The sequence below is a fragment of the Nerophis ophidion genome, linkage group LG05, assembly GCF_033978795.1.
Source record: "Nerophis ophidion isolate RoL-2023_Sa linkage group LG05, RoL_Noph_v1.0, whole genome shotgun sequence".
NCBI classification, from domain to species: domain Eukaryota; kingdom Metazoa; phylum Chordata; class Actinopteri; order Syngnathiformes; family Syngnathidae; genus Nerophis; species Nerophis ophidion.
In genome coordinates this window covers 25,674,502-25,702,062 of record NC_084615.1, presented here as the reverse complement: position 1 = coordinate 25,702,062, position 27,561 = coordinate 25,674,502, and the positions used below count along the sequence as shown (strand labels likewise).

General features: G+C 39.9%; 1 protein-coding gene across 9 annotated transcripts in view; it reads right to left on the bottom strand.

The window, feature by feature from the left end:
* lbr (lamin B receptor) overlaps positions 1–26,507 on the bottom strand; it is a 52,365-nt gene extending 25,858 nt beyond the window's left edge. Inside the window, exons 1-10 of one of the 9 annotated variants that reach the window (XM_061900398.1) lie at positions 26,358–26,504; positions 25,252–25,329; positions 14,643–14,817; positions 14,298–14,513; positions 12,257–12,316; positions 9,425–9,599; positions 9,030–9,226; positions 7,718–7,772; positions 3,683–3,877; positions 3,511–3,614 (exon numbers count right to left, since the gene is read on the bottom strand). In XM_061900398.1, coding sequence (XP_061756382.1) covers positions 3,511–3,614; positions 3,683–3,877; positions 7,718–7,772; positions 9,030–9,226; positions 9,425–9,599; positions 12,257–12,316; positions 14,298–14,513; positions 14,643–14,807 — 1,167 coding nt within the window. In that variant the 5' untranslated portion in view covers positions 14,808–14,817; positions 25,252–25,329; positions 26,358–26,504. Of the gene's footprint in view, positions 1–3,510; positions 3,615–3,682; positions 3,878–7,717; positions 7,773–9,029; positions 9,227–9,424; positions 9,600–12,256; positions 12,317–14,297; positions 14,514–14,642; positions 14,818–18,508; positions 18,760–24,358; positions 24,496–25,251; positions 25,330–25,677; positions 25,826–25,915; positions 26,007–26,357 lie in introns of those variants that run through there. The other 8 variants (XM_061900396.1, XM_061900400.1, XM_061900397.1 and 5 more) reach the window with 8 other exon arrangements.
* Between the last annotated feature and the right edge of the window lie 1,054 nt (positions 26,508–27,561).

Here is a 27,561-nt window from a genome sequence, read left to right as displayed (position 1 = left end):
CAAGCATCTAAAGTGGGCGTCTTTACCTGTTCACCTGTGGAAATCAGCGTCATGTCTAAATCCCTATTTATTAAATCTAACACAAGAAATTAAAAAAATTCAATCATAAGTGCTATATATCGACTCCCAGATGCAAATAGTTTCTTCAACAACCTGGGCAAAACTCTAAAAAGTATGTCATGTGTGTTTATATATATATATATATATATATATATACATGTATATATATATTTTTTTTTTTTTTTTTCCTGTCTAGTTACTCAGGCAAATCATATTGTTGATGTAGATGCCTGTTTTTGTTGTACAGATTTACTTTACAAAAGACAAGTGTGATACTTCTCTTGTTGCCTTATTTGTATTTGACTTTACTAAATTGATTTATATTAATCTTTGGCGCAGCCGGACCAGAGCAGGAGAGATAGAAAGTGAAAAAAGGGTAAATTGTGGGGACAAGAGGGGGATAAGACAGAGAGACAACACAGAACAGCATCATCAAATACAATACGTGCAAATATAATATGAAAAAAGATAACAAAGAAGCAGTTAGTAAAGTTAATATCAATAACACAAACGACAATGAACATTATTGCACTCCAAATGGAGTACAATAAAAACACCAATATAAATAGCACTATTGAAATTATTAATAATAATTACCTCTATTAACAATACCATTGTTTCAAATGCAACAATGCATACAAAACTTGAATTACAAAAGAAAGCAGATAAATGGAGAGGGAAAAATGAGAAACAAACTGTATTAACTTTGTAGACTGTTATAGTAACAATAGGTTAAGCTTTGTCCACTCGTGGAACAAAGTTAATATCCATCCATTTACTACCGCTTATTTCCTTCGGGGTCGCTGGAGCCTATCTCAGCTACAATTGTGTGGCAGGCAGGGTACACTCTGGACAAGTTGCCACCTCATCGCAGGGCCAATACAGATAGACAACATTCACACTCACACACTAGGGCCAATCAACCTATCCCCAGGTGCATGTCTTTGGAGGTGGGAGGAAGCCGGAGTACCTGGAGGGAACCCACGCAGTCACGGGGAGAACATGCAAACTCCACATAGAAAGATCCCGTGCGCAGGATCGAACCCAAGGCCTTCGTATTGTGAGGCAGACGCACTAACCCCTCTGTTGTGCTGCCGTGTGGGCAGCACAAAGTTAATATATGTATGTATGCATATGTATAGTATGTGTATATGTATGTTTGTACAGGACTGTGCGTGTCTATTTGTGTATGTATGTAGGAGCGTAGGTAAATGTGTGCGTATATATTAATGAATGAATATACATGTGTGTGTATATATGTAGGAATATTTGTATGTACAATATATGTCTCCCAGTGTGTGCAGGAGCCAAAGTACATCCCCAACCACCGAGAGAGCCCAACACAAAACAGCAGGTTCGGTGCCCAGTGAATAAGCCAGGCCGGCCAACGACAGAAATCCACTGTCCCGCTCGGCAGGGTCAGCGGCAGGCCATTGACAGATGTGCTGAGCAGAGGAGAGGGAACCGGAGAAGCAGGGTCCAGCCAGCCCTTACGCTAGTGAGAGACCACACCCCATGCGGGCAGAAAGATCGCCTGCCTGCACGTATGCAATAGTGCTACATTTTTATTTTTTCACTAAAGTTGGATCTAAATGGCACACCCTCGATCCATCCATCCATTTTCTACCGCTTATTCCGTTTGGGGTCACGGGGGGGGCGCTGGTGCCTATCTCAGCAACAATTGGGCGGAAGGCGGTGTACACCCTGGACAAGTCGCCACATCATCGCAGGGCCAACACAGATAGACAGACAACATTCACACTCACATTCACACACTAGGGCCAATTTAATGTTGCCAATCAACCTATCCCCAGGTGCATGTCTTTGGAGGTGGGTGGAAGCCGGAGTACCCGGAGGGAACCCACGCAGTCACAGGGAGAACTTGCAAAATCCACACAGAAAGAGTTTTGATTGAGTCCTGAGTAGTCCTGGGATTGAACTCAGGACCTTCGTATTGTGAGGCAGACACACTGAGCCCTCTTCCACCGTGCTGCCCTGATTGGCACACAGCCTCTTAAAATTGTAAATCATCCTCAGACCCAAACACAAAAGGTTCAGAACCACCCCTTATCAGTGTAGAGCTGACTTGTTAGCTCTTGTTTATTCATGAGTTAGAAAACAGAAAAAGAAAAACGTGTGCTTGTCTCACAAAAGGATTGTGAATGATGGCCAAAATTCCAAAAAAGTGCAGTCCCCCTTTAATATAGTGAAGTCACATTTATTTCTGTATTTCTTTATAGGATTAAAATAAATTAAGATATAATTTCAATGTGAAACCTGGGCCTTATTTGCAGGAATTCAAGAAAGACACACGAAAACCTCTCAAGCAATCAGTCCCTTCATTTCCTTTATTTTAGAATCAGTGCTATTTCCACATTGGTCTATTACCAATGTGGAAATAGCACTGTATGTCGGAATGGGGAACTCCTCCGTATGTCAACCTTGCATTTCACTCTTCACTTGCAAGCATTGCTGCATTATCATTCTTCTCACTCAGTGATGTTGATAGGTTTTCAATGTAGTGAGTCCCCGAGACTCAAAGAAAGTGATTTGAGTGGGTCCCTGGGAAATTCCAGAAGCCCCCAATTATTTTAAATTTTCTATATTATTTTCTACCTTAACCTTTGTCTTAGTCTTTTGCAATCTGTTTTGTGAGGTTGCGTCAAGCAAGCGGTGTCCCAATTCTCCTGCAAGGTTAGGTGAAGTGCCAAGGGGTGTAAAGTCTTCAAAACAAAGTGTGGCCCTTACCAAACTTGCAGCCAAGTGTTAAAAAAGACGGCTGAGCATAAAGCACATGTGAATCTTTCCACCTTTTGAATGTTTTTATTTTAAAATCGCTCATCGTACGAGCTAGCTAGGTAATGCGGCTGGATGTCAGCAAGGGGGTGTCTTGAGTTTATGACGCTCTTTTAGGCACTTGTGATTAAGGGCTATAATAAAAATTTTTATTGATTCATGATTAATTGGTCTTATTTCATGGGGTATGTTTACGCCACTCAATGTTTTGAAGTGGTGAGCGTTTTGGGTATGTCAAAGGGGGAAGGGGAGAATTACGATTCAGCCTTTATGTTCTACTCCTATCTTCATACATAGAGATGCAAATATATTTATTTCCAAAACTACAAACAGCAATGGTGTAGAGATGGAAATAAATATATTTCCATCTCTAAGCCAATGCGGTTTGAAATATATTTATTTTCATTTGTACGCCTAGTGGTTTGTATTTTTCCTTTTTCAGATATGTATCGCCTCGCTCCATGCGTATTTGATTGTAAATTCTGTTGCCATTTATTTGCTATGCAATGTAGGCAAAAACACCGAACAGAGACATATTATTTGCAGTAACAGAGGGATTTGTTTGACCAATTAGATAAAATGGGCGAATTTTTCACATTTCTCAAAAAAAGCACTGCTTTTAATTGTTTAGCTTTCCCTTGCATGTCAACTTACCCAGCCAATCAAACCTGGACGCATCTCAAAGAAGAATTTCAAATCAAAATCTTTGATGCGAGGATTGAGCTCATGTCCCTTGAAGAAGTCATAAATCACATTGCCTGTAAATACAAATGCAGTAAAGCAAACAAATTGAATAGAATAAAGCTTCCCTTCTTCCTTTCCTTACCAGAGCTTCCTCCGAGTGCCAGTTGGTCTGGGGCGGCATCAAGAGACCTGACATACAAGTAGACACTGAGCAGGACGGAGATGAGGAAGGCCGCCACAGAAAGTTGCAAGAAGTGGCTGTGGATGTAGGTGAGGTCAACTCCCAGGTGGACTGCTACTGCAACCACTGCCGCACTCATTACAATGGCAAAGAAACCTAACGGTGCACATAAAAGATAGCTCAACTTAAATGTGTACTAAAATGCTTTAACAAATTATCCATGCAGAAATTAAGATATGAAATGGGAAAGAATAACACTTTTACATGTACCGTATCAACTCCTTAGTGGTTCATATTACTGTCAACTTGCAAACACCCTTCTCTTGCATCAACTACCTCAAATAATCAGAAAAAGTAACACAGACATGTTGTAATAATAAACTGGAAATATGTGATGTACCATATTGTAACTGGATGCATGTAGTGCAAAATTAAATAAAGTAATACCACAACCATATTTTTATTTTTTAGAGAGCAAATGAAAAAATAAAGATAACAAGGGTATTTGATCTCATACTGAAAATTAACCCCCAAACAAAGAAATGAACTGTGGTGTAACTGTTGCACAGCAACTAGAAGTCCTAGAAAAGAAGAACAGATAAGAGTAGGCTAACTGAAACCCATCTGAATGAAGGCATGGTACATGTACGGTTGGACACATGTAGTGTGACATGAACAATGAACAATCTGTGTTTTTATTTTATATTTAAGACTTTTTTAAAGACCATCATTAACAAAATTCACAATCATTTTGCATTTTTACCAACAAAAAAGTACAAATACACAGGGAAAAATCATAGGCCGAAAATAATGGAAACTACTGTATCACAATTAATTTAGTCATATGAGCGACTTGTCCAGGGTGTACCCTGGCTTCCGTCCGATTGTAGCCCGATTGTACGGCTTATCCCTTTTGGGGATAAGCGGTAGTAAATGGATGGATGGATATAATCGGATCTTGATTATGCACAATGTCTTTTTTTTAATTAAAGCGGATTATCCGACAGGACAACAGTATCTTGTAACAGAACTTTCCCCCATGTGGAATTGCGGTAATATATGCTAACAGCGGACATTATTGGTGAGCTGCAGAAGATCGTGAAATTAAAGTCCCTGCTCCTTTTAACTGTTGTGTTTCAACTTCTATGAAGGTGTTAGTCATATTTTTTTTTATTTTGTTCTTCTGCGCTGCACTTTCAGCTGTGTAGGAGACGAGGCTCATCGCGAGTGAACATTAATTACATCATGAGGAAACTGACTTACGAGACTGTGGAATGACAACGGACACACTTTCACACAAACTTATACAAACACACACGGGATCACGGTCAATAAAAGGTGGATTGTTCCGTGCAGGATTATACAAAGAATCATTGATTGCCTACTTTTTACTACTGCGATAACTTCTAACAGACATTTTTCCTATGTTTAATAGAGGAAATATGCTAACAGCTGATCACCGAATCATAAATAGATCAAACTCAAATTAATCGCGATCAACGATAACAATCACAATCACGATCATATAATTGCCCAGCCCTTAGTGAAATGCTGTCATTGTGAGGAGGAAAAACATATGTTTGGAAAAAAAGAATGTGTCCACTAGCTCTTATGTACAGTTGTGATCAAAATTATTCATCCCCACACAATTTTGGTGTTTTAGCAAGTTGGACATTTATTCCGTATTTTGTTTATAGTCATATCAAATAAAGATGTGTCAAATAGACAAATGCAACTTAAATTGTAACATTGTATTTTACAAAATACCAAAAAAGGACATCTTTCTTAATATCTGATTGAAAAAATTATTCAACCTCATAGTTACATGCATCTTTAGTACTTAGTAGAACACCCTTTGGCAGTAATTACATCCTTCAAACGTGATACATAACCGGACACAAGCTTCTTGCAACGATCTACAGGTATTTTAGCCCATTCCTCTTGGGCAAAGGCCTCCAGTTCATTCATATTCTTGGGCTTGCGTGCTGCAACTGGCTTCTTCAAGTCCCACCACAGGTTTTCTACAGGATTTTGGAGGTATGCTTGGGATCGTTGTCCTGTTGGAAGGTCCAACGTCTCCCAAGCCTCAGGTTCGTCACTGACTTCATGACATTCGCAGCTAATATATCCTGGTAGGAAATAGAATTCATAATGCCTTGAACGCGCTGGAGATTCCCGGTACCTGAGACAGAGAAACAGCCCCAGAGCATGATTGACCCCCCCACCATGCTTAACAGTAGGCAAGGTGTTCTTCTCTTTGTAAGCTTCATTTTTTCTCCTCCAGACATTACGTTGATTCATAGGCCCAAAGAGTTCTACTTTTGTCTCATCACTCCATAGAACATTTTCCCAAAACCTTTGGGGTTTGTCCAGATGATTTTTGGCATACTGGAGTCTATTTCCTTGTGCCTGGTGGTCAGAAGTGGGGTGTGCCTGGGAGTTCTGGCATGGAGGCCTTCATCTCGTAGTGCGCGCCTTATTGTCTGGGACGAAACCTGCGTTCCCCCCCTGCAATGTCCTGTTGTAGTTCCTCAGCTGTTACCCGGGGGTTTTTCACCACTGTACGCTTCAAATCGCGGACACAGCATCCTCTTTCTACCACGCCCAGGTAGTGTTTCCACTGTGCCTTTAGCTTTAGGCTTGCGAATTATGCTCCCAACTGTGTCTCTTGGAATGTGTAATGTCTTTGCTATTTTATTATATCCATATCCTTTCTTATGAAGAGAAATTACCTCCTCTCTTGACTTCTTTGACCACTCCCTGGACTTCACCATGTTGCAAATACACCATTGACCATCTACAAGAAGCTGAGCGTCACAGTCTTTTTCAATCAGTTTAATTGTTGCTCTTTATGGTTCTAATCACATCTACAGGTGTTTTCAACACCTGATTGAAAAGACCTTGTTCAAATTCTGTTCTTATGAGTTATGATCTTCAAGGGGTTGAATAATTTTGTCAATGAGATATTAAGAGAAATGACACGGTTTGGTATGTTACAAAATATAATGTTGTTTCAAGTTGCATTTGTCTATTTAATGCATCTTTATTTGATATGACTATAAACTAAATAAGGAATAAATGTCCAACTTGCTAAAACACCAAAATTGTGTGGGGGTTGAATAATTTTGCTCACATTTGTATCTCCCAAACACTCAACTGCCTGTCCTAATGTTGAGACGGGCACTTGAAACATCGACTGAACTACAAAAAAGCTAAATCTTTCAAGAACAATCCATACACCCACATCACATCTCACCTGCTTGTGTTGTTGAGAAATGACATCATCGATGTAACTTGAGAGGCGATCTCTTTTTTTTTTTTAATAAACTTAACTTCAATTGAGCTCATCAAACTGAAACAGCAGCACAGCACATTCCCCCTCTTCACAAATAATAGTGTGGTGCGCCAAATCCTGTCTGACTGCGCAGCTTTTTCTAAAAAATCACCTTACACGAGCATAATGTGCGTAGGACACTAATTGATACATATACACAATGATTATATTTCAACCTAAAATACTGGTAAAATTGTCCAAAAATGTATTGCACTGTGAAGATTTTTGCATTTAATTAACTAAAATCTTATAAAATATTTGACCCAAAAATCTCACACCAAGGTGGGAAAATAAGTGTAAAAAGTAAAAAAACTAAATTAAAATCACTTAAAACGGAAAACCCGAATTTGATATTTTTTTCATTTTATTGTTAATGATATTATTTTACTTGTGGTTTATTTGTTTCCAATTTATATAAATGTCTTAACCTTTATTTAAAGTTAGGTTTTGGTGGTACAATAACTACTTGTTTTTAAATGTGTAATACATCAAGATTACAATATCAAAACGATTGGGATTATTATTATTTTCGCCATAATCATCCCGCCCTAATCCCAGCCATGGTGGAAGAAAGCACAACAATATATTACATATATAGAGAGATTTATATAGATTTTAGCAGAATATGTAAACCACAAATACTGACAAAAACAAAATCTCACCATTAGTTCTGTACTTTAGCCTCCCCCCAGACCTCAGCGGTATGCCCTCGCTCAGCTACAAAAACAAAGGAAACAGATAATCAACAGCATTACTTTTCACAGGAGGTAATGATGTTTGATCAATCAAGGCACACATAAAAACTGAAAACACCGAGGTTAAAAAACAGCTTACCAAACAACCCGTGAGCAATATACATTCCAACTCAAATGAACTTCAACTGAAGTAGTTCAGATTAAAGTATAGTTTGTGTATGAGAAAGAAGAATAGAGCAAGAGAGAAATACTGATACTTAAAATGTTCAAGATCATTAAATTATAAAATTTTGGATCACAATTATATACGGACAAAAACACATGATGGAGATGTAACAAAATTAATTAAATATTTAAATCATTACCTAAGAAATGGGGATGATTTAAATCCTTTGGTTTTTGCCAGCAATAACTTTTTCTTACTTTTTCATTTTACCTACTTCATTTGTAAACAAAACTTATAAAGATTTGGTCATATCAATGTTGATCTAATCACTGAAGTATTCATCGTATAATTGGTATTGTTACTATTGTCATTTGTGTCCAACAGCAGTGAGCTCTATTTTAGCTATTAACACCAGTTAGCATGGCTTATTGTATCTCCTACGATGAGTAGTGTAGCATGTTGGTCTGTTCTCGTCCTTCAATGAACGTTGTAAAAAATGTAGCTTATTTGCTGCCATGGAGGAGAAAATTGCAGACTTAGAAGCAGCTTTGCATTGTGGACGGACATTAGTGTAGCTTGTGAGCAAAAACGCATCAGTGGACCCTGCTGCTGCTATTTACATCCATTTTCGTCTTATGTAAAGTATGTGCATGACTCATTTCCCTATGTCTTGTGTTGTTGTAAAGACAAACGGTCAACTAATTGCTAGTTTTGCGTGACACCTAGTCCATGTTTTAAAACTTGATCAATCTAAGAAAACAGCAGATTTTTATCAATTGTATATATCTTGTCGTCGGTTTCTCTCACAACCCTATCATGAGCGTGTCTCATCTTTTAGATGTATACACAACTTAATTGCAGATAAAGATTAAGAAAGAAGTTGAAGCGCCTAGAACAAGATGAACAAAGGTATGCCTTCACACTCTCCATTACTGCATTACGTTTCCCTGAACTATAATCTAATTCTTGGATCCTGCCTGAACTCCTGAGGGAGTCATGTGCACATTCACATGTCTTTCACGAGTGGCTGACTATAGGAGCATTGACCAAAGCTGTTACTACCCTTCTGTGGTGTCTGTATTGATTCGATGAGGTACAAAGCTGCCTACTCACTTTTCCCACAGGCAGGATGTAGAGGATGGCCTGGAATAAGATCCAAAGGACAACAAAACCCAGAGCCTGTGCATCCCAGAAAGTTTCAAGAGGGGGTACAGGAGGAGGGAAGTTGACCAAGCTGGGGTCCTTTAAATTAACTTGTAGAACCACAAATAGAACCCAGGATGGCAGAAAAAGCAGCCAGAAGTATGCTCCTGGGAGGCGAGACGAAACACAAGAACATTTTGAAAACCCATCAGTCCGTGATGTGGTGCTTGAAAATCATTGTCTAAACTTTGACAAAGTCAGGGAAATTGTAATAACACAGCAGTGTAGAAGTGAGAGGAGAAAGGCTGCACTTGCTGCATAACTATAGGAGAATATTAATGTTTAGTTTGTTTACAACCACCTACCTATCTTGCCACCAAAGTCCAGGGGTCTATACGTATTTGCAATAGGTGGTCTTCCAACAATGGGGTCCTTCTTCACTCGCTGTTGAAGTTTGACCTCATCCTTCCTGCGGCGCAAATTGTATCGGCCCTGGTTCAGCTCAGACTCATCCTCAGCCTCCAGGTTTGTCTCGGACTTCTTAAGATAAAACACATGATTTTAGATCATTCGAAAGCTCCTCTAAAACTGTACCTCAAAAATTGTAACTTATTTTAACCTTCATAAATATGAATTTGCCAAAATATGTCCACGTCATGAAACAACTGTTGATTTTTGATCATTCGAAAGCTGCTCTAAAACTGTACTTTGCAAATTGTAACTCATTTAGCCTTAAATAATAGGAATTTGCCAAACCATGCCTACCTTCAAGGTACTCAAAGCGCTATGTCACCATTTCCGCTTTCGCACGCACGCGCACGCACGCACGCGCACGCGCACGCGCACACACACACACACACACACACACACACACACACACACACACACACACACACACACACACACACACACACACACACACACACACACACACACACACACACACACACACACACACACACACACACACACCTGTCATGCAAGGCCCTAACCACAACCCATCAGGAGCAAAGGTGAAGTGTCTGGCAGAAGCTGGAGATTTTAGCATCATAATCTGCATATCTTTATAAATTTAATCCTTCTGAAAAACAGACAAACTCAAGCATCATAATCAGCTGACCGGGTAATGAATGTGTGTATGCCTGTTGCCACTCTTCTCTCATTTTGAGTTTGTTACATCTTACATATTGTTTTTACAAACTCTTTCCATGTTTGTAAAAAAAAATACCAGGATATATACAACAGAGGTGCCCATTACGCAGATCGCGAATTACCGGTCGATCGCGAAGGGTGTGTCAGTCGACCGCCAGCTAGGCATTAAAAAAATAGAACTAAAAATTATGGATCATCAATCTTCACCAAGACGCTGGCTGCTGCGAGCTCATTATTAATAAAAAATGACCGACAGGAAGGCGAGAAACACTTTTAATTTCAACATGTGCTAACAAAATAAGAGTCTCAGAAAGCTGGCGTACACAAGCTAACAAGCTAAGGAGTTTGCCGCAATTGTATTTCTTGTAAAATGTATTAAAAAAAAATTTTTTTTAAAAGACTATGGAAGCCGGACAAAAGCCAACCACTTTATGTGGTATTGGACAGAAAGGACGACTTATTTTTGTCCGTCATCTGAAAATGTGGACGTTATCAGCACTACTGTCTGATTCCAATCAATATAAGGCATCACAATCAGGTAATAAACCAACTTATATTATTTTCTTCATGAAAGAAAAGATTTATTTAAACATGAAAGGATCTATTTTAACTGGCTTGTATTATCATTAAACACCTTTAACATGTCGAAAACATCTTTCATAAATAAATACAGATTTTATGTATGGAAAAAAAAGTATATTAATTTATTTATGAAAGATGTTAACATGTTAAAAGGTGTTTAATGCTAATTTTATGTATGAACTGCGATGACAGGGCGACTTGTCCAGGGTTTACGCCGCCTTCCACCCGAATGCAGATGAGATAGGCTCCAGCGACCCCCCGTGACCCCGAACAGGACAAGCGGTAGAAATGGATGGATGGAAAAGTAGCTCGCCTGCAGAAAAAGTGTGGGCAGTCCTGGTATACAACATGTACCCTGGCAAATGTTTTTCTGCATGTGAATAGGCTTTCAGGTGAGGTAGTGCTACTGGAATGTCATGAGGTACGCATGTTACTGGGGCTCTGTGTTGTCTAGCTGACAGAGAGGCTAGGGCTGGGCGTTTAGGCCCAAAAGTTGTAACATGTCACATGGTTGAATGTTGATTTACATTTAAGCAGAAAGTACACCCTTTTGGGCCTAATGGCCCAGCCCTAGCCTGTCTGTCAGCTAGAGAACACACAGCCCCTGGTAACATTTATCCAGAACGTGTGTACTTTCTGGTTACATATATAAAACCATTCAACCAGAAAATACATCCTTTTGGGCCTAATCGCCCAGCCATCGCATCATTGTTAGCTAGAAAACACAGCTACAGTAACATGCGTACCTCATGACATTCCTGTAGCTCTGCCTTACCTCAAAGCCTATTCACATGCAAACAAACATTCTGGAACAGGGCTTAATATTTAATACTTTCAAAGTAATTACCTTCATTGCTAAGAAGAAGAAAGTTCATTGTCATGTCATTTTAACTTAATATTTTTCTAAACTATTTTAAATGTTAGTACTTTAACCCGACATGAGAAATCAATCAGGTAATTATCAATGTGTGTTAATGGACAATCATCAGAATCAGAAGTACTTTATTAATCCCCGAGGGGAAATTAAGATTGCCACATTGATAATACCTAGACCAGTTGTTCTCAAATTTCTTTCACCAAGTACCACATCAGAAAACACTTGGCTCTCCAAGTACCCCTATAATGACAAACATTAAAATGCAGTAGCAATGTAGGCCTAAGTATTCTTTAAAAAAAGGGCAGATATTTTATTTAACAAGTATAGTATTTTTGGTCACTGTGACAGTATACAGTTTGAACAGTAAGACTGTTTAAATATTTAATAAATTAATTATTTGGCGTACCACTCTCTGGAGCCCGTGTACCACAGTTTTGAGAATCACTGACCTAGACCCTTAAAGTAGTATCGATCTTGTACCTGAATGATAAGGTACAAGGGCTACATCAAAATTGTTGCAGTTACAAAATTTGATTCAACAATAATCGTTTGCACAGTGGTGTACACTGAGGACGAGTGGACTCACCTCATTTAGTCTCGTAGCCGTGTTATTATCAAGGTTATTGTTGCTATTGTTCTCAGCAGCCTTTACATGTTGTCCAAACAATGAATGGAGGGATTGTGATGGTGATGGACAGGGACAAAAAGAGACAAAAATGAAGAATTTAAAGTGTGAACATGACAGTGGTCAAAAAACAGTTAACCCTTTTGTGTCTATGAATGTTCTCATTCATCCAGGTCATTGTAATCTCAGGGCATTCAATCAATTGCAACTGGACTGTTTAGCTTGTCTTCGATGTTTCGCCTCTCATCCGAGAAGACATTACGTTAACCCTTTTTGATGACTGACAGGAGGGCGGCACAATTAATCTTAAAAATAAAAAAGCACAGTTTATGAACAAAGTTGTTATGATTTCTTTTTAAACATATTAAACAGTGGGCTTTCTAACAATAAGGAAGGTGTGTCTCTTATGTGTCCTACAGAAACCATATTAAAAAAAAAAAAAAATGTTCCCCCCAACTTTTTTCATTTTCATACATTTTTGGAAAAAGCTCCAGGGAGCCATTAAGGTGTCGCTAATGAGCCGCTTGAGAGCCGCGGATTGCCGACCACTGATCTAGATGATTAATCACCTAATATTGCTATTCTGCTTGTTATCACAAACTTAATTCTGCAATAAACAAAGTATCAGTAGTGTAATAAATACAATCAGACTTTCAAGTTAACATTTACTAAACAACACTTTCAAATGGTAATTTTTTTTTTATTCTTTGATTATTTGCAAACATCAGTACTTCTCACCATGGTTTGGCACACGGCAAGCGGTGACCGAGATTGTGGAGTTTTTTTAAACTCAAATAATGTAGCTTACATTCAATAAAAGTAAATTAAAATGCTGTTTGAATATGAGGTACTGTAAAAATATTGTGTACCAACACATAAATTTACGCTTAATGATTGTTTCAGGATCAAAATGTTTGTTTATCCTCTAACTCAAAAATGATTTTAACAAAGTGTCGGTAGAGTTTTTTAGTACATGTGTAATCTGATTAGTTGAATCAGAGCAAACAACAAGTCAGATCCACAAATATTTAGATACAATATATTGATATTTACATATTTTTATTGAATTAGTAGTTGTGTTTATTCTCCCAGTCAGAACCAATACAGTAGTTCTGTCACAAAGACATGCTGTGACTGCCTGCAAGTCCGCATTCAGGGCAGGAAAAAAGTTGAAAACGGTGTAATGAACAAAGTTGGAAAAGTGTGTGAAGTGTGACCACTCATTCAGTCATAAATAACATTTTCAATCATAGACTTAGACAAACTTTAATGATCTAGAAGGGAAATTGTTCAGATATCTTCATTAGATATTTTCACTTTTCCGCCAACCGTTGTGTCCGTCAATTCCTAAGTGGCATGAAGTTGTGTTGCAGCTTTTTGTTATTGTGTCGTGGTGTTTCTATTTACTGTGGCTTTTGCACTGGTGCTGTAAGTTGTTGTGTTGTGGCTTATTTTATTCTTGTCTTGTGGCGTTTGCATTTGTTGTGATCTTTTCCCATGGCCATATCCGCCATTCTATGCTTTGATGTCTGATGGCACGTGGCAATGACACCACAGACGGGCAAACAAACTTAAAAAATGTTAACGTCCTTATTTATAATTGCTAAACTTCATTTAAAGACTGCCGTTCTTACTCGTTCTCATCTTACTCATCCCATAAGCTATTGTTATCAAACTGATTTATGGATATGATGACATCACTACCATAGGAGTGATGTCATAGATACAAATAGATAACCACATTTTTTTCCCTTTTGTTTGTTATGCTTAATACGCAAAGTTCCTGCTGCTCACTCAACTCGAATAACAATTTGAATGTTCTTTTGTTTCCTGAAAGTTAATCAGTTCAATAAATATTTCATGCTAGAGAAACATTTGTACATTTTTGTCCGAATTGTGCAGTAATAACTGACAGAATTGATATTTCCCATTATGAGTGTATGTAAACTTCTGACAGGAACTGTACGTGGCCAGAGAGCAAGAAGCTAGCTGGACTGCTTACCAGAGGAAGGAGTCTGACTTCAACCATGTCCTTTAGCTTTGTTTCTTTGCGTGATGAGTGTGCAGTCTCCGTTATTGCTGCAGCGGCGATGGCCGCTGCTGCACGTGAGGATGAGCGCCGTGGGGTTCTTGCTGGGGACCGGGAGCGGCTGCGACGGCGGCCTGGTGAACGGGAACGGGAACGAGAGCGGGAACCGGACTGGAAGCCAAAAGAACTCTGATTGTTGGAAGAAAAGAGATGAGAGCTCATTGCTAAAATAGAAATGTGGAGATCTCATTGCAAAATATATACCTGATAATATCACAAAAATATGTTGTGTATACCATTTAGGAATTGTGATCTTACCCTGATGTCCTGCTCCCTGAGTTCCAGTTCAGTTCCATCCTTGTAGATAACTGTGAAGAGCTGACTTTTGGTGTTGAAGCCCAGCACCTTGACTTCATAGTAAAGGTTGCTACCTGGCCAGCGGCCCATCACCATGTCCCCTTTCTGGTACTTTAAATTCTGCATTGTCCTCCACCTAAGATGTGCAAATAATCAGCAAGATAAATATGAAGGACAACTATTGGCGTGAGTATAATTATTTGACCAATACCCGCACCAATTGTCTGTATTGCACCTTTCTAAAAATAAAAGGTCTTTTAAAATGCATCTTGCAACTATGTTTTTCTATTAGTTCTTGGCATATTAATAAGGGATTATTTGTATTTTGGCACGACATATAGCAAATATCATAATTTTTTTGTCACTTGATTTACATGGACTATTTTTTCAAAACTGTGCACACAAAACGTGTTCAGAAAGAAATTACACTAATTTATCATTATTAATATCATAATTACAGTGTTTTACGCGATATATTGCGGGTTTGTCTCTGTGCGATATAGAAAATTGCTAAATCGTGATATTCAAGTATACGTTCTCACGCAGTTGCTTTTAGCTGTGGGCATTACCCAACAGGCGTTTCCCACTCTTGTCTCTCCTTCCTAAAACAAGCGAAACTTCTTACATACGTCACATACTGTCGCGCGTGCAATGTCATAGGTCTTCACGGAGCAGACAGGTAGCAGCACGGGTAACGTTAGCTGTGGTGCTAGTGGTGCGGAGCGAGTGGTAATACGAAAGAAAAAAGGTGCAAATTTAGTAACACATGAAGGAAGAATTAATTCCCAAGAAAAAACATTTTTTGGCGCTGGTTTGGCTTCAAGAAGGAAAGATGTTAGACAACCATAATATATCAAGTATGCGGCAAAAGAGTTGCTACAAAATGTAGCACCACTGCTAATTCGTGGCATCATTTGAAAAGTCACCCGTTAGAGAATGAAGAGTTCTTGAAACTGCATGTCAACATCTCCATTCGGTGCCACACCAAAGAAATGCCCAAGCAACTGTTTCCAGATCAAGACCGTGTGAAAAAAAATAGTCAAAAACAAAAGGAGATAACGTCCGCAGTAACCTACCACATAGCGAAGGACATACACCAGGGGTCGGCAAACCGCGGCTCTGGAGCCGCATGCGGCTCTTTGGCCACTCTGATGTGGCTCAGCAGCATAATTGCCAATTATTTCAGGAAGTTTCCGGATTTTGGTGCCTCTCCCGGACATCACCCGGGCTAATAGTCTCCGATTTTCACTCGAACAATATTGAGGGCGTGCCGTGATGGCTTTACTTTTAACGTCCTCTGCGACATTTCATTGCGCCTGATTTTACACCATGCTATCTGCGCGCCGGCTGGACACATGCATTTCGCTGCTTCTGTCATCACACGTACAAGATTGCAAGGCATACTTACTCAACAGCCACACAGGTTACACTGAAGGTTGTGATATAAACAACTTTAACACTCTTACTAATATGTGCCACACTGTGAACCCACACCAAACAAGAATGACAAACACATTTGGGGAGAACATCCTCACAGTAACACAACATAAACAGAACAGAACAAATACCCACAATCCCATGCATCCATGACTATTCCTGGCTGTATTATATGCCCCCGCCCCCTCAACCCCGCCCACATCAACCAACGCACGTTGGGGGGTGGGGAATATAGCTAGGAAGAGTCATGGACGGTCCGACAGAGGGGCAGGGCACGCAGGAAATGGCCCAAGATGGCGGTGAGGAGGCGGGGATGGCGAGCGAGCAGCGGGGCGGGCGTGCCGGGAGCGACGCCACAAACAAGATTAGGTGTGTGGATCGCGCACCTATACACGATTGACGTATCTCCTCTCGCTGTATAAAAGGGGAAAAGGAGGAGAAAACGGGGCTGGTGATGGCGCGGAGCGAGAAAAATACATACAACGACGGAGACAAGAAGAGGCGGACTGAAGTACGTGCTGCTGAAAGGCAGACGGTGCAGCGAGCAGCAGAGGGAGACGGGAGACGCAGCGGAAGAGCGACCCGACCGCAGACAAGCTTGTGTGGGAAAATAAAGCAAGTCAAACCTGCTCGAAGTCATCTCCTCCCTTGGTGGTACATGGAACCCGCAAGACGACAGTGAGCTGGCTCCATGTTTTAAATTGTATTTATTTACTAGCAAGCTGGTCTCGCCTTGCTCGACATTTTTAATTCTAAGAGACAAAACTCAAATAGAATTTGAAAATCCAAGAAAATATTTTAAAGACTTGGTCTTCACTTGTTTAAATAAATTCATTTATTTATTTTACTTTACTTCTTATAAAATTCAGAAAGACAGTTTTAGAGAAAAAATACAACCTTGTAAATGATTTTAGGATTTTTAAACACATATACCTTTTTAGTTTTTAAAATCCTTCTTCTTCTTTCCTGACAATTTAAATCAATGTTCAAGTAAATTTATTTTTTTATTGTAAAGAATATAAATACATTTTAATTTAATTCTTCATTTTAGCTTCTGTTTTTTCGACGAAGAATAGTTGTGAAATATTTATTCAAACTTATTATGATTAAAAGTAAAACAAAATATTCTGGCAAATCTAGAAAATCTGTAGAATCAAATTTAAATCTTATTTCAAAGTCTGCTTAATTTTTTTTTTATTTTTTGTTCTGGAAAATCTAGAAAAAATAATCATTTGTCTTTGTTAGAAATATAGCTCGGTCCAATTTGTTCGATATTTTAACAAAGTGCAGATTGGATTTTAACCTATTTAAAACATCTCATCAAAAATATATATCTATTGTGAGAAATCATTAAGATGATCAGTGTTTCCACAAAGATAAATACCTATAATTATTAATAATAACAGAGTTAAAGGTAAATTGAGCAAATTGGCTATTTCTGGCAATTTATTTAAGTGTGTATCGAACTGGTAGCCCTTCGCATTAATCGGTACCCAAGAAGTAGCTCTTGGTTTTAAAAAGGTTGGTGACCCCTGATGTAGACACATAGAATCATCATACTGGTGTGATTAAAATTACTGGTGTGATTAGCCCCGGCTCCAGTGGACCCGGTCATCTTATATGAAATAGAAATGTGTAGGGGGGACGTATGGTGTGTGGTCATTAAATATGTATTCTGATATATATTCTTCACCGAAAATTAGCCAGTCAGTGAGTCTCAGTTTGAAAAATTAATTAATTGTATCATTTTCTTTTAATAAAAAAATAACGGGTCCCACAGACCCGAACACCACACAAGGGTTAAAATATATCGAGCTATACTTTAGCGTCCATATCGCACAACCCTCAATGAATTGTCCCTCCTAGTTTTAGCTTCCTAGTTTAGTCGTTGTTTCATGTGGCCGTCACGTGTAAAATAATGCGTACCAACACATAAAACATGTTTAATGATTATTTCAGAAACAAAATTACTTTTTATCCACAAACTCAAAAATGTTTTTGAACACAAATGGTTTGCAGTTTTTGTTCTAACATATTATCTCAGAGGAGTTGATAAATGCCTTTCTCTGATTAAATTATTGGATGTGTTTATTCAGCTTATCTGGACTAATAAAGACTCATGTAAGTGCTTGCAAGTCTGCATTCAAGGCGGGTCTACTAGTGCGCTGCAGCCTATAGTGAAACTAAAGCCTGTCACTAAAGCCGGTGCCTCCTTCTAAATGTTCTTTCAACTTCTATGGTAGTCTTAGTCATCCATCCATTCATCCATTTTCTACCAGGTCGCGGGGGGTGCTGGAGTCTCAGCTACAATCGGGCGGAAGGCAGAGTACACCCTGGACAAGTCGCTACCTCATCGCAGGGCCAACACAGACAACAGACAACAAACTCACATTCACACACTAGGGCCAATTTAGTGCTGCCCTAGGAAAAAACGGCGTTCTCCACTCCGGAAGGTTTGTACCAATTTGTGACAATTCCGTTCAGCTTATTTGTTGCGCCAGCCACGTTCCAGCACCTCATGGACCGGGGGATAGGCTTCGAAGTACAGCTGGCAGGTAATTGGATTGTTCCAGCTGTGGCTGATCATCTAATCATCTGTCAGTCTTATCAGTAGCAGTTGGGGCCATGAGAGGGACACACGCTGGAGACACACACAAAAAAGACACGCTGGAAACACTGAAAAGTCGTGGAGCGGAGTGCTGTTGCTGTGTGAGAGCAAATTCAAAAAAATGCTAAAACCAGACTTCCTGTGCTCCAGTGTGAGTCTGTCGGTACCAGGGGAACCCACGGAGAGGAACTGTTACACCATGTCTTAGAGCACCTCTTGTAGAGCGGCGTTCAGTTCACCTTTATCGATAGTTTTTAAGCCAAAATGCGTCCATTCTCCCTTTTCTGTGTACACACCATGTCTCCTTGTAAATACTCCGTGACTGTGCGCTGCCAAACATGCTCCTTTGCTCGTAAAACCAGAAATGTCACGACGTGACAACGGCGTGGATGGATGGACATTTCCGGCGTTGTTCCACTCGTGAGCCACGGATGAGAAGATGCTGCTTCGTTGTTGGTTTTGCTGTACTTTTAAATAAACAATTATTTAATAACTATAATTTTTCGTACTAGAGTTAGAGGTATTATTTAACTCCTACCAATATTACTCTTTAAAAAAAACATGTTTTATTATGCTCCTTCTATTTGAAACTATTTAATTATTCTATTTATTAATAGGAATTAGGGCTGGGCGATATGACTAAAAAAATTATCACGATATAAGTGTTTCATATCAGTCGATATCGATAATTATCGATAAAAAAACAACCAAAAACTATTCTAAATAAAGACCAGGAGAAAAAAGGCTGAATTTAAATACTTTTATTTTAAATATAACCTTTAACCTTTAGAACAAGGTCAGCATTAAGAAAAACAGTCAAATAAATGAAAATACTGGTCGATGTGCAAATATTAACATTAAATAAATGCTCACCCAGACTTCTGAACTATGCTGAGCGGTAGCATGTCCTTCGCTAATTGATACACCACTGCATCCCTTATTTCTTTATAATGTTTTGAATTTTTGTCGTATGGCACTGCTGCCGAGTGCCTCTCGATGGTGGTCTGTTGTTGCCGCTTCGGTGCTGTTCCATTTGCACCGGCTGATGTTGTGGCTGTTTGCTACTGTACTCCAGCGGGTGAGAGCGGCTCAAGTGGTAAAATACGTTTGTCGTGTTCCAAGACTTGGTCGGGACTACGACCTTGCAAAGTTTGCAGACAGTATTACTGTGATTCGTATCGGACTTAAACAATCCAAAATACTGCCAAACTGGTGACGTGACGTTTCCTTTTTTATTTACAACTTCCTCTCGTGCTGCCGCACTCATATTCCCGTTTCGTTGATTTACGTGGAGCCCGACTTAAACAAGTTGAAAAACTTATTGGGGTGTTACCATTTAGTGGTCAATTGTACGGAATATGTACCGAATTGTGCAATCTACTAATAAAAGTATCAATCAATCGTTGCTTTTTTTTCCCCTGTTAGCATTTCCCAGAACGCCTTGCGGTTCCGTGCTCTGCGTTTCTTACTATTTTTTTCTAACAGAACTCAGTGAAATTATCGAAAGTTCTATCGACCCCATTTTCTATTGATATTGATCACATGTCTATCGCGATATATATCGTTATCATTTTATCGCCCAGCCCTAATAGGAATCTTAATTTACAAAAATGTATTTATCACGATCTGGCCTGCAACCAATTAGACACAATAAAAGGAGGGATTTTTTGAAGACTTAGGCTTAAGCTCCCCAATAACTCCGAAAGGATATGTGGTAGAAAATGGATGAGTAGATAAGCAAAATAATACACGCTAATCTAGTATTACCATATGAGTTATTTTGTACAAATATGGGGAAACAACTACAAATGTGCGCATCATTCACTATTGGTGTTACAAAAAAGATCAATTAGAATAATACATAATGCTGGATATAGAGAACATACAAACCCTTTATTTATATAATCAAAAATATTGAAATTCAACAACTTGGTGCATTTGCAAACAGCTAAAATTATGTACAAAGCAAACTATTAGCTGCTACCCAAGAATGTACAACAATTAATCTCAACAAAAAACAAGAAATATAACCTTAGAACATAATCTAATTTAAAACAGTTGTATGCTCGTACAACGTCAAATCCAATCAAATCAACTTTATTTATAAAGCACATTTAAAATTTACCACAGGGGTAGCCAAAGTGCTGTACAATGGGCAGGTTAAAAGATAATACTAGAACCGAGCAAACAACACAACACAAACAGAACATGATAAAAAGTAAATAAATACATAAAACATAAAAACAGGTTCACAGCAGGTGTATAATGGGGCACCATTGCAGGATGGATATCACTCAGCGTTAAAAGCCAAGGAATAAAAATATGTTTTTAAGAGAGATTTAAAAACAGGAAGAGAGGAGGCTTGTCTAACACTAACAGGTAGGTCGTTACAGAGCTTGGGAGCAGCAACACTTGAAACCTTTAGTATATCCACATGTGGAATTAAATTATGGAATAGAATAGATTCCCACCTAGTACCAACCTCGTCACGTCCGTTGTGTCCTGAGCAAGACACTTCACCCTTGCTCCTGATGGGTGCTGGTTGGCGCCTTGCATGGCAGCTCCCTCCATCAGTGTGTGAATGTGTGTGTGAATGGGTAAATGTGGAAGTAGTGTCAAAGCGCTTTGAGTACGTTGAAGGTAGAAAAGCGCTATACAAGTACAACCCATTAACCAAAGCACCAATAAGATTCAGTTTAAGAGACCGTTCAAACAGCAAGCAGGGTTTACCACACATTCATTTATTTGTGGCGGCCCGCCACAAAAGAATTACGGCCGCCACAAATAAAAATATAAATATATATATTTTTTCCCCTGGCTTTTGACTCGCTCGACCGCTCATAAAAGCAATGGGACTCTGTCTGTGAATGGAGCTTGTAGTTACATATTATATAAATATGTAAATATTCTATATATATGTACATAAAGTGTTGTAATTATATTACAACTCAGCGCTCTACTTGGGCATCCCCACCGCCGCTGCCTCCCCATCCCCATCCATTCCCCCTACCCCCCGACCACACCACCACAAATAGATGCCTGACCTGTGGGAAACACTGAGCAAGCGTTCACAAAGTACACAAAACAAGAATTTTGATGAACATCTTGAACCCTTTTTTTTTTTTTTAAACAATGAATATTTATGTATTTAATACTTATTTACTTACTATGATATATCATGTAATATGTATTAACTGTTCTGGCAACACTAAAATGGCCCTAGTGTGACTGTTGTCTATCTGTGTTGGCCCTGCGACGAGGAGGTGACTTGATGTAACCCGCCTTCCGCCCAAATACAGCTGAGATAGGCTGCGGCACCCCCGCTACCCTGAACGGGACAAGCGGTAGAAAATGGATGGATGGATGTTCTGTTACAGAGAACAAGGAAATGGGATAAATTGCTATGGAATGAAAAGGGGTAGAACTAAATAAGCTCTGCTTCTTCCTACTCTTTTTCGGACGTGCTGTAATGAAACAACTGGAAATATGTGATGCATTACATTGTATCGTATGCATGTTCGAAATAGGCTGAAACTGAACTGAACTAAAAAACACTTCTTTCACATGATCTGAACATAAAATAAAATCGCCACTGATTTAAAATACTCACAACACCTTGGATAACTACAATGGCTGAACTTGGCAGTGTGAACAAAACATGGGTATACAGCCAAGTTGACAATTCTAACAATTGGTCGCCTGTTGTTTGCTCCAGGATTGTGTCCTGGTCAATGTAGGCTTTCAGGGAAGGATCTGGAATGCGGTTCCCCACCAGATCCGACCGTGCTAATGAATAGTTTGGATGTCTATGTGTTGCTTTAAACACACACAAAGCTTTAACTAGAATGCAGGGCCCCTTAGATATTCACCATGTGAATCAGATGAAATGGTCCCACTATAGCAGTGTTTTCCAACCACTGTGCTGCGAGATACAGTCTGGTGTGCCGTGGGAGATCATGTAATTTCACCTAATTTGGTTAAAAATATTTTGTGCAAACCAGTAATTATAATAGCAAATGTACCGTTGTTGAGTGTCTGTGCTGTCTACAGCTCGGTAGAGTAACCGTGTTATACTCGTCCATATCAGTAGGTGGCAGCAGGTAGCTAATTGCTTTGTAGATGTCGGGAACATGGTTTGTCATGATCACAATATGCGGGAGGCAGTGTGTAGGTAAAAAAGGTATCTAACACTTAAACCAAAAACAAGTAAAAGGCGAGTGCCGCTAAGAAAAGGCATTGAAGTTTAGGCATGGCTATGCAAAACGAAACTACAACTGAACTGGCTACATTGTAAACAAAAACAGAATGCTGGACGACAGCAAAGACTTACAGCATGTGGAGCGGACGGCATCCACAAAGTAAAATTAAAGTTAAAGTACCAATGATTGTCACACACAGGGACTCATGACCTCCCTGCTTGGCACTCAGCATCAATGGTTGGAATTCGGGGTTATATCACCAAAAATGATTCCCGGGTGCGGCCATCGCTGCTGCCCACTTTACCCTCACCTCCCAGGGGATGATCAAGGGCGATGGGTCAAATGCAGAGAAAATTTTCGACACATTTGTCATTGGTATGACTCGGTTGAGTCATCCATACATGACATGACAATCAACAACGTCCCCACAAAGAAAGATAGCATCCGCACAACTTAAATAGTCTTGATTGTGAAAATAAAGCAGGTGCGGGGAATAGCGTTCAAGAAGACATGAAACTGCTACAGGAAAATACCAACAAAAGAGGAAAAGCCACCAAAATAGGAGCGCAAGACAAGAACTAAAACACTACACACAGGAAAAAACCCAAAAACTCCAAATAAGTCACGGTGTGATGTGACAGGTCGTGACAGTACACCTACTCAGTGGCCTAGTGGGTAGAGTGTCCGCCCTGAGATCGGTAGGTCGTGAGTTTAAATCCCGGCTGAGTCATACCAAAGACTATAAAAATGGGACCCATTACCTCTCTGCTTGGCACTCAGCATTAAGGGTTGGAATTGGGGGTTAAATCACCATAAATGATTCCCGGGCGCGGCACCGCTGCTGCCCACTGCTCACCTCACTTTCCAGGGGGTGATCAAGGGTGATGGGTCAAATGCAGAGATTAATTTCGCCACACTTAGTGTGTGTGTGTGTGTGTGTGACAATCATTGGTACTTTACTCTTTAAAGGCCTACTGAAATTAAATTTTCTTATTTAAACGGGGATAGCTGGTCCATTCTATGTGTCATACTTGATCATTTCGCGATATTGCCATATTTTTGCTGAAAAGATTTAGTAGAGAACATCCACGATAAAGTTCGCAACTTTCGGTGCTAAGAGAAAAGCCTGGTAGTCGCAGACGATGACGTCACATGTTGATGGCACCTCACATATTCACATTGATTTTAATGGGAGCCTCCAACAAAAACTGCTATTCGGACTGAGAAAACGACAATTTCCCCATTAATTTGAGCGAGGATGAAAGATTTGTGTTTGAGGATATTGATAGCGACGGACTAGAATTTTTTTTTTTTTTTAAACGCGATTGCATTGGGACAGATTCTGATGTTTCTAAACACATTTACTAGGATAATTCTGGGAAATCCCTTATCTTTCTATTGTGTTGTTAGTGTTTTAGTGAGTTTAACAGTACCTGATAGTCGGAGGTGTACATCCACGGGTGTGTTGACGCCAGTGTCTCAGGGAAGTCGACGGCAGTGGTATGGGCGGCACAAGCTCAGCTGATATCCGGTAAGAAGCGACTTTTTACCACAATTTTCTCACCGAAACCTGCTGGTTGACATTCGTTTGGGATTCATGTTTGCTTGACCGCTGCGATCCATAGTAAAGTTTCACCTCCGTGAATTTTAAATAAGGAATCACCGTGTGTTTGTGTGGCTAAAGGCTAAAGCTTCCCAACTCAATTTTTCTACTTTGACTTCTCCAACATTAATTGAACAAATTGCAAAAGATTCAGCAACACAGACCTCCAAAATACTGTGTAATTATGCGGTTAAAGCAGATGACTTTTAGCTGTGTGTGCACAGCGCTCATATTCCCTAACAGCCCGTGACGTCAAGCATACACGTCATCATTACGCAACGTTTTCAAGAAAGAACTCCCGGGAAATTTAAAATTGCAATTTAGTAAACTAAAAAGGCCGTATTGGCATGTGTTGCAATGTTAATATTTCATCATTGATATATAAACTATCAGACTGTGTGGTGGGTAGTAGTGGGTTTCAGTAGGCCTTTAACTTTACTTTGAGACAAGAGCTATAGTGATGCATGCTTTTGGTTTGAATTCATATCCAACAATTTTGAGAACAACTTTTTATTGTCATTATGGGCTACTGAGTGTCATTTTTTCAATGATTTCTGCTGGTTGTGTGCCTTGGGATTTTTTCAAAGATAAAAAAATGTGCCTTGGCTCTGAAAAGGTTGAAAAACATTGCACAATGTTGTAAGCACAATACCAATGGGGCACAATTTGCACTACTACCACAACTTGGTTTACTATTTATTAAATATGATAGTGTAGGGTTACCTGGAACTTGAAATAGGCCACCGGGCCTGAATCCACACTTGGTAGTAGTTTAGTCAGTAGTTCTGTCTTGGATGTACACTGTGAAGTGATGAATCCATTTAACATTTGATTTGATCAACTGCATTTTGCAAATTTCGCACCATTGGTATTGTGTTTACAACAACTATAGCTCTCATACCTTAAAGAGTCGTTGCCATGACAATTCCTTATGCGTCTTTTATGTACTTTGCAGTCTTTTGCCAATAGTGTTATAAAGTCACAATAACAACAATTACATTACATAACGACTCACAACAAATAAAGGAGATCGTGAACAAGAACTCGGAGAAAAAAAACAATATTAACTCCTTGCCCCAGAACGAATGTGTAAATGTTCGAATAACATCGAACCAACATCAACATAATACATGTAACGGCACGCTGTACCTGGTATATCTCATTCTTAGTAGCCAATACGCAGCAACTTAAGTTGACTTCTTGTTAAAAAAAAAAATATACAAATACAGTTAACCTCCTCGTCTGTTACTTTAACGTTAGCTTACCTCGCGTGGATAGCGTGGATCGTCCCACTCAGCTACAAGCGAGAGAAAGGAGGGAAAACGTCACGCATTCAAATGGGGTTCGAGAAAAAAAATACAAAAAAACTTTTCTGTCGAGTACCCACCCATTCGCGTTGTGGACAAACAACAATCCCTTGCGTGAAGACTTCACAACCCGTGACTCGCTAGCAAAACAGTAACCATTCGAGCTGTTAGCGGCCATTTTCGATGCGGAGTAATCTGTATTTTATTTGACTCAACCGCCGCCGTCTAATTCCTGAAACGTGTACGAACGTTATAACAGGGGTGACGCTACAAAATTGGACTAACGCGACGCTTAGCCGGGCGACAGAACACCGAGAGGAAACATATTAAGTTCAGTACAATTAAAAAAAAAAACATTTAAGAATGTTTCTTTTACAGCTTCAGGTTAAGAAATTACCGCTCCAGGAAATAGTCCGAGACTAAACTCGTTGTGCCAAGCTAACTTCAGCTAAAGCCAACAAAGAGAAACAGGAAGTAGTTTGTTTTTCGTATTACAAATATGTGCAGGACATTGGTGCTTACCTTTTTGATGCAACAAATCCAATTTGGGAAATAAATGATTACAAACTCCTCGCGGCAAAGTTCCGATACGACAAATCAATCCTAACGTCTGACGCAGACGTGCAACTCCCGCCCTCTCAACAAAAGCCACTGAAGGCGCGAATGCCTGTGATTGGCCAGTTGGACGTCATTTCAAATTGTTCTGTGATATTATTGGTTGACACTTTCTTTTATCTCTGGAGGCGCGCGCTGACTGAACTGAACTGACCTGAAAGTCAGGGGTGGGGCCATGCTGAGAATCCATCCATCCATCCATCCATCCATCCATCTACCGCTTATTCCCTTCCGGGGTTGCGGGGGGGCGCTGGCGCCTATCTCAGCTACAATCGGGCGGAAGGCGGGGTACACCCTGGACAAGTCGCCACCTCATCGCAGGGCCAACACAGACAGACAGACAACATTCACACACTAGGGCCAATTTAGTGTTGCCAATAAACCTATCCCCAGGTGCATGTCTTTGGAAGTGGGAGGGAACCCACGCATTCACGGGGAGAACATGCAAACTCCACACAGAAAGATCCTGAGCCTGGATTTGAACCCAGGACTGCAGGACCTTCGTATTGTGAGGCAGACGCACTAACCCCTCTTCCACCGTGAAGCCCCATGCTGAGAATATAGAACAGATATATCGATTAACATTACTGATTCCGATGCATTTAATTTGAGAATGTTAAATATAAGAATAATAATTAAAGGTGTTTGTGAGTCGGCCTTTAATAATCGTGATTATAATTAGAATTTAAAAAAAACATATATTGAAAAGGGACGGTTTGCTCGGTAAATTGTTTAAACCAGGGGTCCCCAAACTACGGCCCGCGTATAGTCCCACGTAAAAAAAAAATGCCATCCATCCATCTTCTTCCGCTTATCCGAGGTCGGGTCGCGGGGGCAACAGCCTAAGCAGGGAAGTCTCGGCTTCCCTCTACCCAGCCACTTCGTCTAGGTCTTTCCGGTTGATCCCAAAGCGTTCCCATGCCAGCCGGGAGACATAATCTTCCCAACGTGTCCTGGGTCTTCCCCGTGGCCTCCTACCAGTTGGACGTGCCCTAAAAACCTCCTTAGGGAGGCGTTAGGGTGGCATCCTGACCAGATGCCCAAGCCACCTTATCTGGCTCCTCTAAGGGAGAGCCCCGCCACCCAGCGGAGTAAACTCATTTCGGCCGCT